The 15,888-nt window shown below is 65.1% G+C and overlaps 1 protein-coding gene across 1 annotated transcript; it reads left to right on the forward strand.

Annotated features, from left to right (window-relative positions):
• The first annotated feature begins 268 nt into the window (after positions 1-268).
• Positions 269-15,810, forward strand: NXPH4 (neurexophilin 4). The gene is made up of 2 exons (XM_075525380.1): positions 269-398; positions 14,229-15,810. Exons 1-2 carry the CDS (start codon positions 351-353, stop codon positions 14,994-14,996), a joined length of 816 nt encoding a protein of 271 aa, XP_075381495.1. The 5' UTR covers positions 269-350; the 3' UTR covers positions 14,997-15,810.
• The last annotated feature ends 78 nt before the right edge of the window (positions 15,811-15,888 follow it).

The raw sequence follows: 15,888 nt of genomic DNA on the forward strand, positions 1-15,888 counted from the left end.
GACCGGGGGCATCCGGGGTGCTGGGGTCTCCCGGGAGAGGGGCAGCCCCGGCCTTGGCCCCTCCCCGGGCGCGGGGCTGGCCCGGAGACGCCCCGGGGTGCGGGCAGGGGCCGGGGGCAGGGTCCCCGGGGCGCCCCCCGGAGCCGCCCCCGCCCGCTGCCCGGTGCCCGCCGCCCGCGGCCCGGTGCCCCCCCGCGGGGGCGGCGGGCCGGGATTGGCGGGGCGCCGCGGAGGCGCCGCCCGGCCCCAGCAAGTCTCCAACTTTCTTCCTGCCTCCCCTCGCCGCCGCCTCCCTCCTCCGCCCGCCCTGCCGCGCTCCCTCCATCCCGGGAGCCCCGCGGAACCCCGCGATGCTCCGCTGCCGCCTGCCCCTGCTCGGGCCCTGGCTGCTGCTGCAGGTACGGGGGAACCGGGCGCGCCCCGGCCGCACCCGCCCGCGGGCTGCAAAGTTGCTGCTGCCGCCGGGGGGGTGCGCGGTTCCTGGGGGGGCGTGCAATTACCGGGGGGGTTGCAGTTCCAGGAGGGGGGGGTCGTGCACTTATTGAGAGGGTGGTACAATTCCGGGGGGGTCCGTGCCATTCCGCGGGGGGGGCGTGCAGTCCTAGCGGGGGGGGGGGGGGGTCGCGCAGTGGTAGGGGGGACGTGCGGCTACTGGGGAGACGTGCAATTCGGGGGGGGGGGGGGTGTCGTGCAATCGCGCGGGGGCTCGGGCAGTCACGGAGATAGCGGACAATTGGAGAGGGCTTGTGCAATCCTGAGGAGGGGGTCGTGCAATGACGGGGGAGGGGGGCGTTTGCAGGGAGGTGAATGGGAGAGTTGTATGGCGGGGGGGCACGGAGCAGGGATTGCACAGCGGGGGGGTCCTTCTCGCCCCAAGTTGGAGAGGGCTCGGGGCTGTCCCGGACTCTGCGCGGGGGGTGCAGGGCACCGCGCTCGGACATGGGGCGGAGTTGGGGGCCGGGGGGGCCCGTGGGGCGGGGGGAGCAGCGGCGGGTCCCGCCGCCGGTGCAGCCCCCGTACACCTCCCGGTTGCGAGCAGCCCCCCCCGCCCTTTGCAGAGCGCTGAAGGCGCCGTCTGGCAGGTGGGGGGGGGGGGGCAACGAGACGCGCGAGACGGAGCCGCGCGTGAGCGTGGGGGCGGCCGCGTGTGGGCGGGTCGGGCCCTCTGCTGGGGGGGATCTGCGGGGGGGGGGCGCCGGGGCCCTTGCACGCCGTGGGGTGCACTTGTCCTGCACCCCACACCTGCATCGTACCTGCGGGCGGGAGCAGCGGGCACGGGCCGGCAGCGGGGGGAGGCAGGGTGAGTCCCCCCCACCGGCCGGCGGTGCTGGGGAGCGTGAGGGGGGCCCTACTGCAGCCCGAGCGGAGCTGGGGCGACAGAGGTTTCCCCGGCTCCACCAAGGGTGTGAGCACTGAAACCACCTGCAAAGGTGATGCCTCATTTCTGTTCTGACTTGGTGCGGGCTCAGCTCCAGCACAGGCATGGCCTTCCCCTTTGCCGAGGGGGGCATCTCCCCACCAGCTCCGTTCCCACGTCTCGCCGGGGTGCCCTCAGCCACGTGCATTTACCCCAGGGACAGGCTTGGCCTTGCCGAGCTGGGTGGGGGGCTTTGCCTGTTGTTGCCCCTTTGCCTGTCTGTGGAGGTTGAGGAGAGGCTGCAGATGCAGAGACACCCTCCCCACCCGCAGAGCCCTCCCCATGATGTGCCCCAGTCCCAGATACTACATGCTTCCCAAGGCCACTCACCCCTGCGTGTGTCCCCCCCCGGCTGCCTCCTCTTGGAGCCCAGCAAGGCCTTTCCCCCCCCGCAGCGGGAGCTGCTGGGTTTGGGGGCTACAGCAGCATCTGGCACCAGCATCTGTGATGGTCATGAATGGGGGGATTTGTGCCCCCCCCCAGCCCTGCCGGGGGTGCCGGGCTCATCACCCAGCAGATCTGATTTCCTGACACTCCATTTTTACTTTCTGTGTTTCATGAATAAAATCAAACGAGTCAATTCCCTCTCGGGAATTGGATGCACATCAGGGACCCCCCCCCCCCGCACAACCCTACCCCCCAGGCGAAGGCTCTTGCAACTTGTCTCTCTCTGGCACGCTCCTCTCTGTACGTATATAGATGGATAGATGTGTGTGTGCGCGCGCGTGTGTCTGTGTGTGGGGGTGGCTCTGCGTGACCCCCCCTCCCCGTGTCCATCTAACGCAGAGCATCTGTCGGTGCTGGAGCTGCTTCAAGACAAATGGTTTTGTTTTGATGAAATCGGGAGCAGGGCGCTGCCCCTGTCCCCCTCCCTGCCCGCACAGGCAGCAGCAGTGGGGGGTGAGGTGGGGGTTCGTGGCCGGGGGGAGCGGGCCCGTCCCAGGGCACGGGGTGGGCAGGCGGGTGCAGCAGCCTCCTGCCGCGTCCATGGGGAATGACCCCGGGAGATGCTGGCAGGGGCAGTGAGCCCCAAGCCCTCTGTGGTGCGGGGCCGGGACAGGCCAGTGGCCCATGGGCTTCCTGGCGTGGGGAGAGGTTGCAGGAAGGGCCGGCCCCGCACAGCCAGCGCCCAGCCCCGGGCCGCAGGGGAAGGGAGATGGAGCTGTTCCTGCCCCCTCAGTCCTCTGGGCCTGTTGGGGAGAAACTTTCCCGTCCCCTCTGCGGGGACGGGATGCAGCCCGACGGGTGGGGGGGCCCCGCCGGCTCCCCCCGGCCCCAGTTGCTGCACTGGACCTGAGCTCCCCAGTGCCACGTCCCGCCAGGGCTGGGGTTGTAGTGGGAGCGATGGGCGAAGAGGCAGATGTGACTGCCTCCCCCAGGCGAGCACCTGGCATAGAGCGGGTACGTTCGCCCCTGGGTGTGTGTTTGTGAGAGCGTTCCTGCTGCAGGAAGGACGGACCCCCGGGGTGTCTCCCCGCCACGCTGTGTCTTTGCTGATTGTCCCTGCTGGGTGTGTGTTCGTGTGTGGGGGGGTGTGCGTCTCCCTGCTGGGATGGACAAGCTCTCCGGGCTCAGCGGGTGCCCGTCTCCGCCGTGTGTGTGCAGATCACCTCCCCCTGGCCCCTCACCTTTCATGGCTGCTCCTGCCTGGGATTTGCTTTCTCCTTCCCTGCGCCTGGGCTCGGGATGGCAGCGCTTGGGCAGGTGGGAGAGATGCTGCCCAGTGCTCCCCACAGGTGATCGCCCTGCCTCAGCCTTCCTCGGGCTGCTGGTTTATGTTTATGCATTAGATTTTTTCTGTGCATCGAGCATTAAATCTTAGGGGTCCCTCAGAGTAGGGCTGGCCTGGCTTCCTGCGGGTTTAGGTCCCATCCAGCCCTCCAGGTGCACCCAGGAGCAATGGGAGACACCCACAGCTGGGGCAGGCTGGGCATAGCTCCGGAGTGCTTACTACAGCCGTCCTTGGGCTCAAAAAGGCGGCTGTAATTTTGCAGAGAGGAAGGGCAATTCCTGGCCAGCAACATCCTGGCCTTCCCAGGAGGTGGATGCCAGCCTTAGCCCCGTGGCCCCCGACACCCAGGTGACGGCATGATCCGCACCAGGTGCTGAACAAGAGCCAGTGGTGGAGGGGGGTGGCGTGCCGCTGGCCCCAGCACAGGTGGGTGCGACCAGGGTGCAGCCGGGCTGGCTGGGAGGAGAGCAGGGTGCGGTGGCTCAGCACAGCAGAGGGGCTGGATCCGAGACACCGCGGGTCTTTCCTCACCCCTGCTCTGGCCCTGCTGCCTGCCTGTGCCTTTGCAGGAACGTGCCTCCCCGGCACTGTGCCTTGGTTTCCCTCCTTCCTGGCGGGTGGGGAGGTGAGATAGCGGGTGTCTGCGAAGCACCTGGAGTGTTGCTGGCAGGTTTTCCTCCCTGGATTAACCCTTCCCAGGAAAATCCTGCCTTGCCGTGCCGGTGGCCATGCCAGCAGGAGGCTGGTGGCATGGGATGCCAGCCTCTGGGAAACTCACCCCGCTTCATTCCTTTTCCCTTGCTGTCACCCAAGAGCTGTCACACGTCTACTGAGTTGTTGGCTGACAGATGGCTTTGCTCTTAAGCAGATGCTGGCAGCCCTTTTGGTGCAAGGACACCCCTATTCACGCACGTCTCCCCCCCCCCCCCCGCTCCCATTAATGGGGAGAATTTAACCCTCTCATGGCTCAGAGACGTATACCTCATTTGGGGTCAGGAGAGGGGAAATGGGGTTCGGGTGGTGGCACAGCCCTGCAAGCCCCTGTCCGGCCAGGGGTCCCTCCAGCGGCAGAGCTGCAGGGACCAGCCCCGGCAGGATGGTGCCTGGATGGCACCTGCCAGGACTGGGGGAGCAGCTCTGTGCATCCCCCCTCTCCCTGTTCCTGCGGATCTCCCGAGCTGACCGTCGTTGCGGCGGGTGCTGTGTGCTCAGCATGGCTGAGCTAATCTATCGCCAAACAAACACACACTGTTATTCCGAAAGAAGGTTTCCAAGCGACTCATTTCCCTTTTTTTAATAACTCTTCCCTGTGGTGCCCTTTGCACCCTGAGCTGGGAGATTCAATAAGGCTGGAGCCTGGAGCGTGGCGCAGCTCAGCCTCCCGCCGATGGGGGGGGAGCAGCGTCTGGGGAGGGGGGGGACCCAGGGGTGCCCCCCGGCCAGACCCACTCCTCTTCCACTGTGTTGTTCTGGCTGAAATCCGGGGCTTGCTTTATTGCTTTTTCCCCCCCTCTTGTTTTTAATTGCCAGTTTTCTGCCGGGCGCTGGCAGGGGGACTGGGAGGGGGTGGCCCGAGCTGGGACAGTGAGGCAGCTGGCAAAGCGGGCACTTCTGTCTGCGGCAGCAGCCCTAAGCTGAGTGCCCGTCTGCCCCACTGCTAATTACACCCATGCCAATTAACACTCCCAGATTAATGACTTTTGCCCCCCCCCCCCCTGCATCCACAACTCCTCCTCCCGGGGAGCCAAAGTCCCGGCAGCTGGTGGCCCAACAGTGGGGCGATGCCGCACTGAGACCCTGGCAGCCGAAGCCTCCCCCACCCCGCCCCCGCCTGCCCTGGCCAAGCTCCAGCATCTCTGAAGAGCTGCCTGGCTCAGCCTTCGCGCTCGGGCGCTGAAGGTAAATGGCCCAGGAAAGATGAAGCTTCCTCTCCAGCCGCTTGGATTGCTACTAAAGAAATAATCACGTCCCTGTGCCCGTGTTCCCCCCTCCCCACCTTTTTTCCTGATCGCTGTTGCAAAAGGAAAGTCATTGTGGAAATCAGTGCCCAGCCTGCAGAAATGATCAGCTGCAAAGAGCCTGCAGGGCCCTGCGCTCACGGTGGGATTAATTTTCCCCTCCCCAAATAAATTCCCATCAGACGCTGTTGCTCGGACAGGAGCTGACTGCTGTACACCCAGGGCACGGCAGGTTGCTCAGCCCAGTGCTGCTGGCAGCACAGACCCCATCCGACCCCCGTGGCTGTCCCGGCAGGTGTCACGGTGGGCAAAGACCCTCTCATTGCTCTTCCTGTCCCCTCAGCACTGGGCAGCAGAGCCTCTGTCCTCGGCTCCTTGGTAGGCAGAACGATGCTTTACATTGCTTTGCCTGGCACCTGCTTGGGATCAGGAGCCTGGGCAGGGTGGTGTGTGCAAAGCAGGGCCGAATCTAGTCCCCGGGGGTGGCGAGGGGGGTCCCAGAGAACGGTGGGCTGCAGGGACCCATCATCCCCTGCTCCTGGTGGTAGCCGGTGCCCGGCTGCAGCAGGGCACAGCCCCTGTGACCCCAGGACAGCACAGCCTGAGAGGAGCTGCAGCCCCAGCGATGCCCTTGAGGGTCCCCTGTGCCCCTGGGTCTCTCTGAGGGTTTTTATCAGCCTCTGCTGCCGGGGGGGATGTGGGGGACAGCTGTGTCCCTGCCACTGCTCCTTCTTTCCTTCTCTTCCTGGGGAGAATAAATCCCGGCTGGCCCTGGGAATGTGCCGGGGGGGAGATGGGGGCAGCAGGGGGGGCACAGTGCTGGGGGGGGGGGGGGGGGGGGGGGGGCACGGGGACAGGGTCCCCACTGAGGGAACAGTCCCGTGTTTGCCCCTCTCCATGGTGACCTTCACACCGGCCCTGCCTCATGGGGGGGGGACACACACGTGTGGTGCAGGGGGGAGGGGGGGGCTGGAAATGCAATTTATGATCCCACCTGATACGATCTTATAAAATTTCCCGGGCACACTCGAAATTACATTTCCATAGCTCAGGAGAAGCGATCTCCTCGCACGCCGCTACCTGCCACTTTTATGGCTACATTTATTGCAATAATAAAGTGAAATGGTGAGGCGAGGGGGTGGGGGGGGAAGGAGAGGCAGCTGGGCAGAAGGTGGGGGCTGCATCCCTGAGGGCCTGGGGTCCCTCTGGTTTGGGGGGCCTCAGGGAAGCTGCCCCCTCTCTGCACCCCCTGGAAAGACCTCGCCCTCCAAAGAGCCAGGGCAGCACTGGAGGGGTGGAGGGAGCCCTGCAGACTGCTCCACTGCGGGGAAACTGAGGCAGAGCCACAGGGGCCGAGGAGGGGGAACACGGGCATCCTGACTGGGCATCCCTGGCTGCCAGGGATGCAGGAGCAACCCAGGACTAGTCCCTGCCAGCTCTGCCTCTGTTTCCCCGCACGCCGTCCGTGTGAACTGCCCGTGTCTGCACGCTCCTGCCAGTGCCCAGCGCTGGCTCCTCCCGTGCTGTGGCAGCACGAGGGTCTCAGCCGAGGCAGCCACAGCCCCGGCACCGAGGCTGGTGCTGGGCGCGCAGCGGTGCGCTGGCTGGCGAGCAGCCCCTCTTCCCAGTGACCCCCAGCCCCTTCCGTCCCATCCCCGCGCGGTGCCTGGTCCCAAGCCGGGTGTTTCAGGCAGGCTGGGCTCTGGCTGGCTCTGGGGAACGCTGGCCACACACTGCCTGGGCGAGCAGGATTCGGTTTTCTCCAAGCCCATCAGCCCGCGCGTCCCCGTCCCTCCCGCCGCCCCCCGTGCCCCCTTGCCACTGGCTTGTGCACACCCGCCCGCATACCCCTCTCCCCCTTCCCGCTCCGTTTATCTCCTCATTTTCTCATTCATTCTCCTTTCTTCCTTGAGTCCAATGAGTCACACAAGCCCTGAATCCTTTGCCTGGTGCTGTCTCCTCCCTTCCATTATATTTTTTCCTTTGCTCTTAACAGCACTTTTCTTTTTCACCCGTGGGGGGAGAGAGTGGGGATGTACATTTTTCCCTGTTCCCCCCCCAGCCACCTACTAGCTCCTGTCTCACCATGAAGCCCTTAAAAGTAATAAATAAATAAAACAACGGCTGAGAAAAGAAAAGGCAGGAAACGAGTGACAGGGAAAAGGAGCCAAAACGAAAGAAAGAAGGAGGAAAAAAAAAAGTCCTACTCGGGCTATGAAATATTTATTAGCCAGCGCGTGCCGAGCGCGTTAATAAAGCCGCAGCATTTGCATATTTTTTCCGTCTGCAAGGAGTGAGGTGTCTGTTTAGGGGGTGAAGGCAAACGCGTCTCTGGGAAGCCGATTTTCTCCCAGCCCCACGCAGGTCATGCTCCCACACAAGGTGACGCCAGCCCTTGCACGAGCGTCACTTCGGGCAGGGGTGTCACCAGGAGCAGGGCCCCAGCGCGGCTCCCGCAGGTCCTGCCGCTGCCACCGGCTGCACGTGCAGGGTGGGTGCCGGCAGCTCCGGCAGCCCCGCGGCACCGTGATGACCCCATGGTGGATTTGGCTTTGGCGAGCTCATCCAGGCTCTCCCCTGCCCCGAGGACGTGCTGTCGCTGGGTTCGCCCGTCCTGGTGCTGGGGATTTTACAGCCGCCTGCCCGCTGGGCTGCGTTCGGGTGCGTGCAAACTGCTGGCAGGTGTGGCGGTGGCACAGAAGAGGCAGAGGAAAGACTGAGGAGGCCTTTGGGTGGTCACGCTGAGCTCACCTCCAGGGCGGGATTTGTCCGGCTGTCACCATGACTCTGTGTGCGTGTGTGGCAGGGTGGTCGTGCATGAGTGCATCCTGACTTGTCCCTGTCTGTCACCTGCTCGACCCCTCGGTGCCTGGGACTGGGGCGAGTTCAGCATCCCCCGGAGCACGATGCCCTTTCGCCCCACCTCATCCATCCCGCCCATTGTGCTGGGGTGAGTGGGGCAGCCGGTGCTGCTGCCTGTGGCTGGGTGGGGGCTCCGGGCTGCAAGGGGGGGGGGGGGGGGCGGGGGCGGGAGGAGGGGGCTGAGTGACACTGGAGAGCTGTGAGGTGAGGGGGGGATGGGCCGTGCGTGGGCAGTGGGGTGTCCAGCTGTGGGGCGAGCCACTGCCTGCACAGATGTGGGGCGGTGTGCCGTGCGTGGCAGGGCCGATGCTGGCTGTGCCGGCGAGGGTGGTGGGGGACACCGAGCAAAGCCAGCCCCCCCCGGGTGCCCCGGCCCTGGAGCTGCTGGCCAGGGATGGGCTTTCAAGAGTCTTTGAGCTGGGAGTCAGTGGGACATGGGGGTGGCTGCTGGGGACAGCCGACTGGGTTTCTCCTCTTGTCCTTGGGAGGCTGAGATGGGGGGCTCTGCCCTTCCTTCTGAGACTGTCCTGCACCCCATTCCTGCAACCCCTGCCCATGACACCCCACGCCTGCCCAGCAGCCTGCAGCCCTCCCCTATAATCCCCACTGGGCTGAACACCGCTGGTGTCCCCGGGCCCCCCTCACCTGCCCCACTCCCCATCCTGCAGCCCTGTCCTTTTGCCCTTGAGTCCTTGCCGCCAGAGGAGCAGCATCCTTGGTCACAGCCTCCCCGGGCAGGGACGGACAGCCAGGCTGGGTCTCGCTTTGCACTCCTGGTCTGCAGCCCCTGGGCTCCTCCCAGCTCCACTAGCACCTTGGACCCAGCCCAGGTGTCCCTAACAGCAGGTTAATTCATTGCCCTGGCACCAAGGAGCCACCACCGCAGATTTGCCTCATGGGGACTTTCATTAGCAGCCTGCCGCTCACCAGCCTCATCTGCACTTGCGGAGGTGGAGTGGCATGCTTGCACCCAGCATGGCAGAGGCACAGGCAGAGGCAGAGGCATGGCTGTACCCCCGACATGTACTGGGGCAGGTGCACAGGAGGCACAGGAGCGCGTTCATCCCAGGGTGCTCAAACACTGAGGAGCAGAGGCTCCCCTGCAAAGGCACGCATGCAGAGCCACCTCACTTCATGTGTGCGTGCGTAACCCTGCATATATCCACACAGATGGGCAGAACACGTGAAGGCATTCATGCACATTCAGCTGCACACAGAGCAGCGCGTGCATACACGAGCAACTGCAGGCATTTGTTGCATTCACCTGCATGCTGCAGGTGCACACTGGGCTGGGCAGGCACTGGGTGATCTTGGTGCACACCTGCTGGCACCCGCCGGTGTGCACGCTCGCACACCGACACGGGAACACGCACACTCAGAGCTCACTGTGCGCTCTCGCCCACACGCAGTTGTTCAGACGTGCGTTGCACGTCTCAGCACGCTCGGGCGCGTGCTTGGGTCCCTCCCCGCAGCCCAGCAGAGCCCACCACTGCACCGCGTCACCCTGCCACTGCATTAGCACCCGCGCGGCGCCGGCGAGATAAATGGGAGCTGTCACAGGCACCTTGTTTGCTGCTAACCTTTGGAAATGCCACACTGCCCCGGGCTGCGCTGCGCTGGGGGGAGCGGGCCCACGGGGATTGTCGCTCACCACCTCCAATTAATCTCTTTGCACTAACGAAGGCAGCAGGGTGACAGGGGAGAGAACGGCTTGACCCTGCACCCATGGGGAGAGCTGGAGACCCCGATCTGCAGATCGTTACCTGCTCTGCCACCGACCCCCACCAAGGCGGGGGGACAGCTCGGAGCTGGGCACGGGGGACGGGCTGGCTGTAGGGACAGGGCCTTTGGTGGGGGTTGTCACGGGTGCTCTGCTCCTGGCTCAGGCAGGGGCTGTTTTGCCTTTAGATGGTACCCCATCAGTCATGGCCCTGTTCTCAGGGTGCTGGGAGCTCATCACAGCCCACACTGGGGCACCCCGCCCCTCCCCGCGCTGATCCAGTCCCCTCCGCCAAGGTGACCGTGGGTCTCGGAGGAGCAGCTGACGGCGCTTGGCCCCGCCAGCAAATGGGATGTGAGTGGCCATCACTGCTGGTCCTGACAAGCCAAATTGATGCCGGCACCGAGAGCCTTCCTAGTCCCTGCGCAGCCACCCCCAGCCCTTCCTGAATCCTTGCCTGGCTGCTTGTGCACACGCAGAGTGACATGGGTGCCTGCAGATGCATGGCAGCCCTGCACACACACGCACAGAAAAGAGCACAAGGGGCTTGAGAGCAGCAAAAACATACCATTGTCTTGGGTTAACGCACAGATGCAGCAGCACATGCACGTGTAACAGTAAAAAACCAAGCGTACCAGACAAACACACATGAATGGTGCATCACAGCCAGAGCCCAGCATGGAACGGAGCCAGGCATGGCCCTCCTCTGGCACAAGGGACAGATCCTGGTGTGGCCAGGGAGGGAGGGGGCTCTGCACACACCCATGCAGGACCAGGAGGCACTGGGACCCCCACGTACACCTGTGAAGTGTGTCCGAGAGGTTCACGTGCACACGTGTGCATGCTGCACCCCAACCACTGACAAGCAGAAACATTAATATTTAACGCAAGGTGCGAGTGGGACCTGCCCTGAATGCCGACAGGGCTGGCAGGGTACAGGGGGGTGACCTTGTCTCCCCTCAGCACTGTCACGAAAGAGGCTTGCTGTGGCCTCGCTCTACCGAGCCCCTTGCCTGCAGGATCTGAGACCCCCGGCTGGCCAGGGGAAGCCGTCCTCCTGGGGCTGCAGCAAGAGCTGTGGGTAGTGAGGGTCCCCCCCACTCCCCCGTGCTGCCCACGGCCCGGGACTGCACTCGTGCAATCAATAGCCCTGGCTGCATCGGCAGCCGCTGCCCTGCTCTGCAATTCCCTTTCATCCCCCGCTCCCCAGCAGCTCCTGGGGAGGGACCTGGGGGTGGGTGGGAGGCTGCCAGCCTGGCCCCTCACCCCGAGGGGCTGGGGGGCACCTCTCTCCCCGCAGGGACGGGGGCCTCTTTCCCCTGGGAGTGCCCTGCCCTGCTGGTGCCCAGTCCGTGCCCCACAGCCCCTGGCCCCACCCTGCCCCATCCTCCTGCACAAGCCTGGCCTGGGGACCCACAGCCTCAGTAATGCAGGGAGCTGGTGTCAGCGCCTCCTTCCCCAGGACATGCCCATGCCCACTGTTTCCCACTGCATCCCCTCCCCACTGCCTGCCTGTCCCTGTCACTTCCCTGTCCCTACTGCATCTCTGTCTCCATCAATCCCCTATCACAGCCCCGTTCCCATTGCATCCCTGTCTCCACTGCACCCCCTCACCGCTAGCAGGGGATCATGGAAGGGGGGGTGAATGGGAAACTGAGGCAGAGGGTGGAGGACTGCAGTGGCTCACGAAGCACTGCTGGGGGGAACCAGCCATCCTGGCTCTCAGCCCTAGCAGAGATGGAAAGGCAGTGCAGAGCTGAGAAACTTCCAGAAATCTTTCCTGGGCTCGTGGGGGCTTGGGCAGTGCGTATGTGTGTTCCTCCGTGGGCTGCAGTCTCTGCACTGCTCCCTGTCCCCTCTCCGTGGGTGCAGGCAGGTTTTGGGGGCTCCCCTTCCAGCTGCGGGGTTACCGGTGCCCCTCTCGTGGTGAGGGAGGCCCACTGCCTCCCCACGGTGGGACGCAGGGGACTCCTGAGCTGATGAATATGTACAAGTGGGATTAATGATGGAGCGCAGCTGGGGTGGTCTCACTGGGGCCACCGTCCTGTGTCCCTCCCCAAAACACTGCTCTCCTGGCCGGAGGGGGGGTGCTGAGGGGCTGCCCTTCTCCCCCTCCGCCATTTATCTCTCCATCTCGCCATCCTGCTGCGCTCGCTCCCTTTCTCTGGATGTTGAAGGCACCCGGCTTTGAAGCTGCGTTGAAATATAGATAAGGGCGAAGGCAGCAGCCGCGCTCAAAGAGAGATTGGTGAGGGAGCCAGGGGGCGGCCAGGCCGGAGCGGGGGGCTGCGGGGATGCTCAGCTGCAGCTTCGCACTGCACAGCCCCCTGTCCCCCCCCCTCCCTGGGCTGGGCTGACACCCCACGAATCCTCCCCTGCCCACAGACCCGGGGCCAGGCAGCCCTGCCTGGACCAGCCAGTTCCCGGGGCAAGATGGGGCAGAATGGCCAGTGCCGGCAGCAGCCGCCCGGGCTGCCTCCTCCGCCGGTGCGGCACGGGTGAGAGCGAGCACATGCCAGAGCAGATTTACAGGCTCAGCCCGGCACAGGCAGCATTAGGGGGATAAGGCAATAGATCCTGGAGACAGCAGTGCGCAGCCTGGCCAGAGACTCCAGCTCAGCAGCTGGAGAGGATCGGGGTAAGTGCGGGGGCCCGTGGCTGGGGCAGCCCCCCCCGGTGCTGCCCCATCCCTGGTGGGTGCCCCAGCAGAGACTGATCCCCGCACACGGACCCGTCTGGCCGTGGAGGAGGGGGCTGGGCGGGCTCAGCCCTCTCTGATGGGGGGGACATGGGAAAAGCGCACTGCGCTCCGAGGGGAAAACAGCGTCGAGCCATTCTGACAGTGCTGCAGGGTGGCTGGTGCCAGGATGAGACCCCAGCAATGACAGGCAGGAGCCATCCCCAGCACCTCCTGCCCTCCCTCCAGCCCCACTGGCTCAGCCTCAGCGCTGAGGCATGCCTGTTTCCTATGGGGGCACGCCTCCCCTGCTCCCCCCAGGCCCTTCCAGCTGGTGCCTCTGCTTACCGCCCTCGTTCCCCGCTCCCCTCCTCCCCGCGTCCCCCTCGGGAAACAGGTCGTCCAGAGCAAAACTGCCAGAGCAGCCCAAGCACCTGCCAGCTCGCGGGCGACAGTGATTGACGAGGCTGGGGCTGACGGAGCAGCATCCCGCACGCCGGGAGCAGCTGGCAGGGCAGGCAGGGGCACGCCGGGCACCGGGGTGCGGAGCCAGGAGCAGCCAGGCTGAGGGATGGGGAAGCAGGGGGGCAGGCAGGCTCGGGCAAGGGAGGGACATGGGACACGTCAGAGATGGGGTCCCAGGGCTGAAGAGGTGCCAGCTGGCTCTGCTCACCGCGGCTGAGCCGTGCGATGTCGGTCCCGGCAGCCGGACGGGCAGAGCGATGGCTGTGGGGAACCTGAGGAAGGGGACACTGTGGTCCCGTCCCAGCTGGTGCCTGGGGGGAGGCGGGTCCCAGCCCCCTCGGTGTGCGGAGTCCCTTTCTCGACTGGTGTGGCTGGGAGCTGCCATGTGACACCCCAGCGCTGGCTGCATCTCCAGAGGGCCCTGGTGTGCCGGTGCCCACGAGCGCCTCGCAGCTCGCCCAGGTTGGAGAGACCAGGCAGGTGGTCTCCATTGCAATTCCCTGCCTCGATTTACCCCACCAGGAGAGCAGCTGCCTCTCCCCACCCTGTGAGAGTCCCTGCCAAGGGCTCCTGACTCTGTGTTGGCCAAGGGGGTGTCCCCGTGCCGGTGCAGGGACCTTGCAGCTGTCTGGCGTTTTCGTCCCCGCCGCTGCCCATCTTTTCTGCTTTTGCTGCAAATTGCCTCCCTTGTCAGAATGCAGTAAGTGACCCCAGCAACCCACACTCCCGGCAGAGCAAGGGGTCCCCGCTCATTCCTTGTGTGCCCCCCCCCTCACACAATGCACCCCACTTTTCAGCTGTGTCCGCCTGGTGCAATTATCCTGGAGGGCGGAGCAGCTGCCATGCAGCCTGGCGGGGGTCTCTGTAATTTCAGCTGCAAGATCAGAGGCGCTGGGTAATGCAATTAGGCTTCCCTGGCAGGCGGCGCAGGACTCTGATGCCTCCCCCTCTCTGTACACGCTGCTGCCCCCGACCCCCCCTGCATTTTAATAGGTCTCTGCTGTGGTGGGGCAGGCAGTCATGGATTGTCCAGCATCCTCCTTCTTCCCGTCATAGGGACATGGGTGATGCTGGAGAAGCAGCCCTGGCTCCTGGGGTGTTTGGGACAGGCCTGTGCGGGGCCGAGCAGGGGTTGGGGGTGGCACAGGCAGGGTGCAGGCACGCTTGGCTCTGGGCACAGCTGGGGGGCATGGTGGACGGGGGGGCATAGTGCTGAAGGGGCGCATGGTGCCGGAGGGGTGCATGGGCACAGAAGGGATGCAGGGATGCAGGAGGGGTACACAGACACAAAAGGGTGCATGGGGACAGGCAGGAGGATGCATGAGGGGCAGTAGGCAGGAGGATGAGCAAGGGGATGGCAGGCAAGCTCGTGCAGTCTCTGCCCTCTTTCCCCCCAGACGGTGTGTGCTGGGGGCCACATTGCCAAGACCCTCGGGTACCTGGAGCTGGGCACCTCTGGCCTCCTCAAGGATGTCCCCTATGGCACCCTGAAGCCCCCGGTGCTCGACCCAAGACGGCTGATTCCAGCCGAGCCCCCCCGGGGCGCGGGGACACCCTCGGGCACCGTGCGGAGCCCCTGGGACTGGCAGAAGAACCAGACGGCCGGGGAGCTGCTGAGCCCCCGTGCCCGGCGCAAGCCTGCACTCAAGTCTGGCCGCACCAAGAAGATCTTCGGCTGGGGTGACTTCTACTTCAACATCAAGACACTGAAGTTCAGCCTGCTGGTGACGGGGAAGATCGTCGACCACATCAACGGGACCTTCAGTGTCTACTTCCGCCACAACTCCTCCAGCCTGGGCAACGTCTCGGTCAGCATCGTGCCCCCCTCCAAGGCGGTGGGCTTTGAGGTGCTGGTGCCGGCCCCCCCGCCGCTCCTCCGCCCGCCCCCCCAGCAGAGCACCCTGCCCGAAGGGCGCCCAGCCAAGGCCCTCAACTGCCATGTGGAGTACGAGAAGACCAACCGGGCACGGAAGAACAAGCCCTGCCTTTACGACCCCTCCAAGGTGTGCTTCACCGAGCACACGCAGAGCCACGCCGCCTGGCTCTGCGCCAAGCCCTTCAAGGTCATCTGCATCTTCATCTCCTTCCTCAGCATCGACTACAAGCTGGTCCAGAAGGTCTGCCCCGACTACAACTTCCAGCATGACAACCCCTACTTTGGCTGATGGCCACGGGAAGGGGCGGCGGGCACCGGAGCTGAAGGCAGATCGTCACCCCCCCGTCACCCCCGCACCTCCCTGGGCCGCGGGAGTGGGGCCAGGGACGGCCTGCCCAGGGCACGGCCGGCACAGGGGGCCCAGCCCCACCGGCCACCGCATGGCTGCGCTCCCACCCCGGCTGAGCGGGGGTGTAGGCGCGGAGCCTGGTCCCCCACCCCACGCCGGGGGCTGGGCTGGGGTCCCCGGGAGCGTGTGGGTGAGTCGGGGGGTACAGCCCCACGCGATGGCATCAGCTGGGCATGTGTCACCTCCAGGGCGGGCATGGGCACGGTTGTAGCAGTGGGGCTTGCTGCATGCCAGTGGGTCACGATGCTTGGGAGAGCTCAGGCTTTGTCCCGTGCGCTGGGGGGGGCTTTTGTCTTTCTGCAGCCGTGGGAAATGTGCACGTGTGCGCACGCGGACACGTGTGTGCATGCCAGTCTGTGCGTGTGCGAGGGCACCTGTCCAGGTATTTTGGAGCCCCCCCCCCCCCTTGGCCCCTCCCAGGCTGCGGCAGCGTTGGGGCACCAAAGCAAGCCCCTGGTGCCCCATGGAGCCCCCTGCCTCCCCGCCGGGGAGGACCCTGCCCGGATTCCCGCCCCTCACCCAGATCCGCACCCCCCGCCACCATGCCGTGAAGAAGTGCCACGCCAGGGGCAGGGACCTGGGGGGCCCTGTCCCCGAGCCCGCAGGACCCTTGCCGGGGGCTTCCGTCTCCCTGGCTCTGGGCAGGGGCTTCTTCATATTTTTTTAAGAAAATTAAAATGGAAAAAAAGTGGAAAATAAAGAAAAACATTGGAAAAAAACCCGGAAAAGCGGTGGAGCGTGCTGATCCCCTACCCCCACGGCAGAGCCCACC

Source organism: Mycteria americana, chromosome 26, assembly GCF_035582795.1.
Source record: "Mycteria americana isolate JAX WOST 10 ecotype Jacksonville Zoo and Gardens chromosome 26, USCA_MyAme_1.0, whole genome shotgun sequence".
In the NCBI taxonomy this organism is placed as follows: domain Eukaryota; kingdom Metazoa; phylum Chordata; class Aves; order Ciconiiformes; family Ciconiidae; genus Mycteria; species Mycteria americana.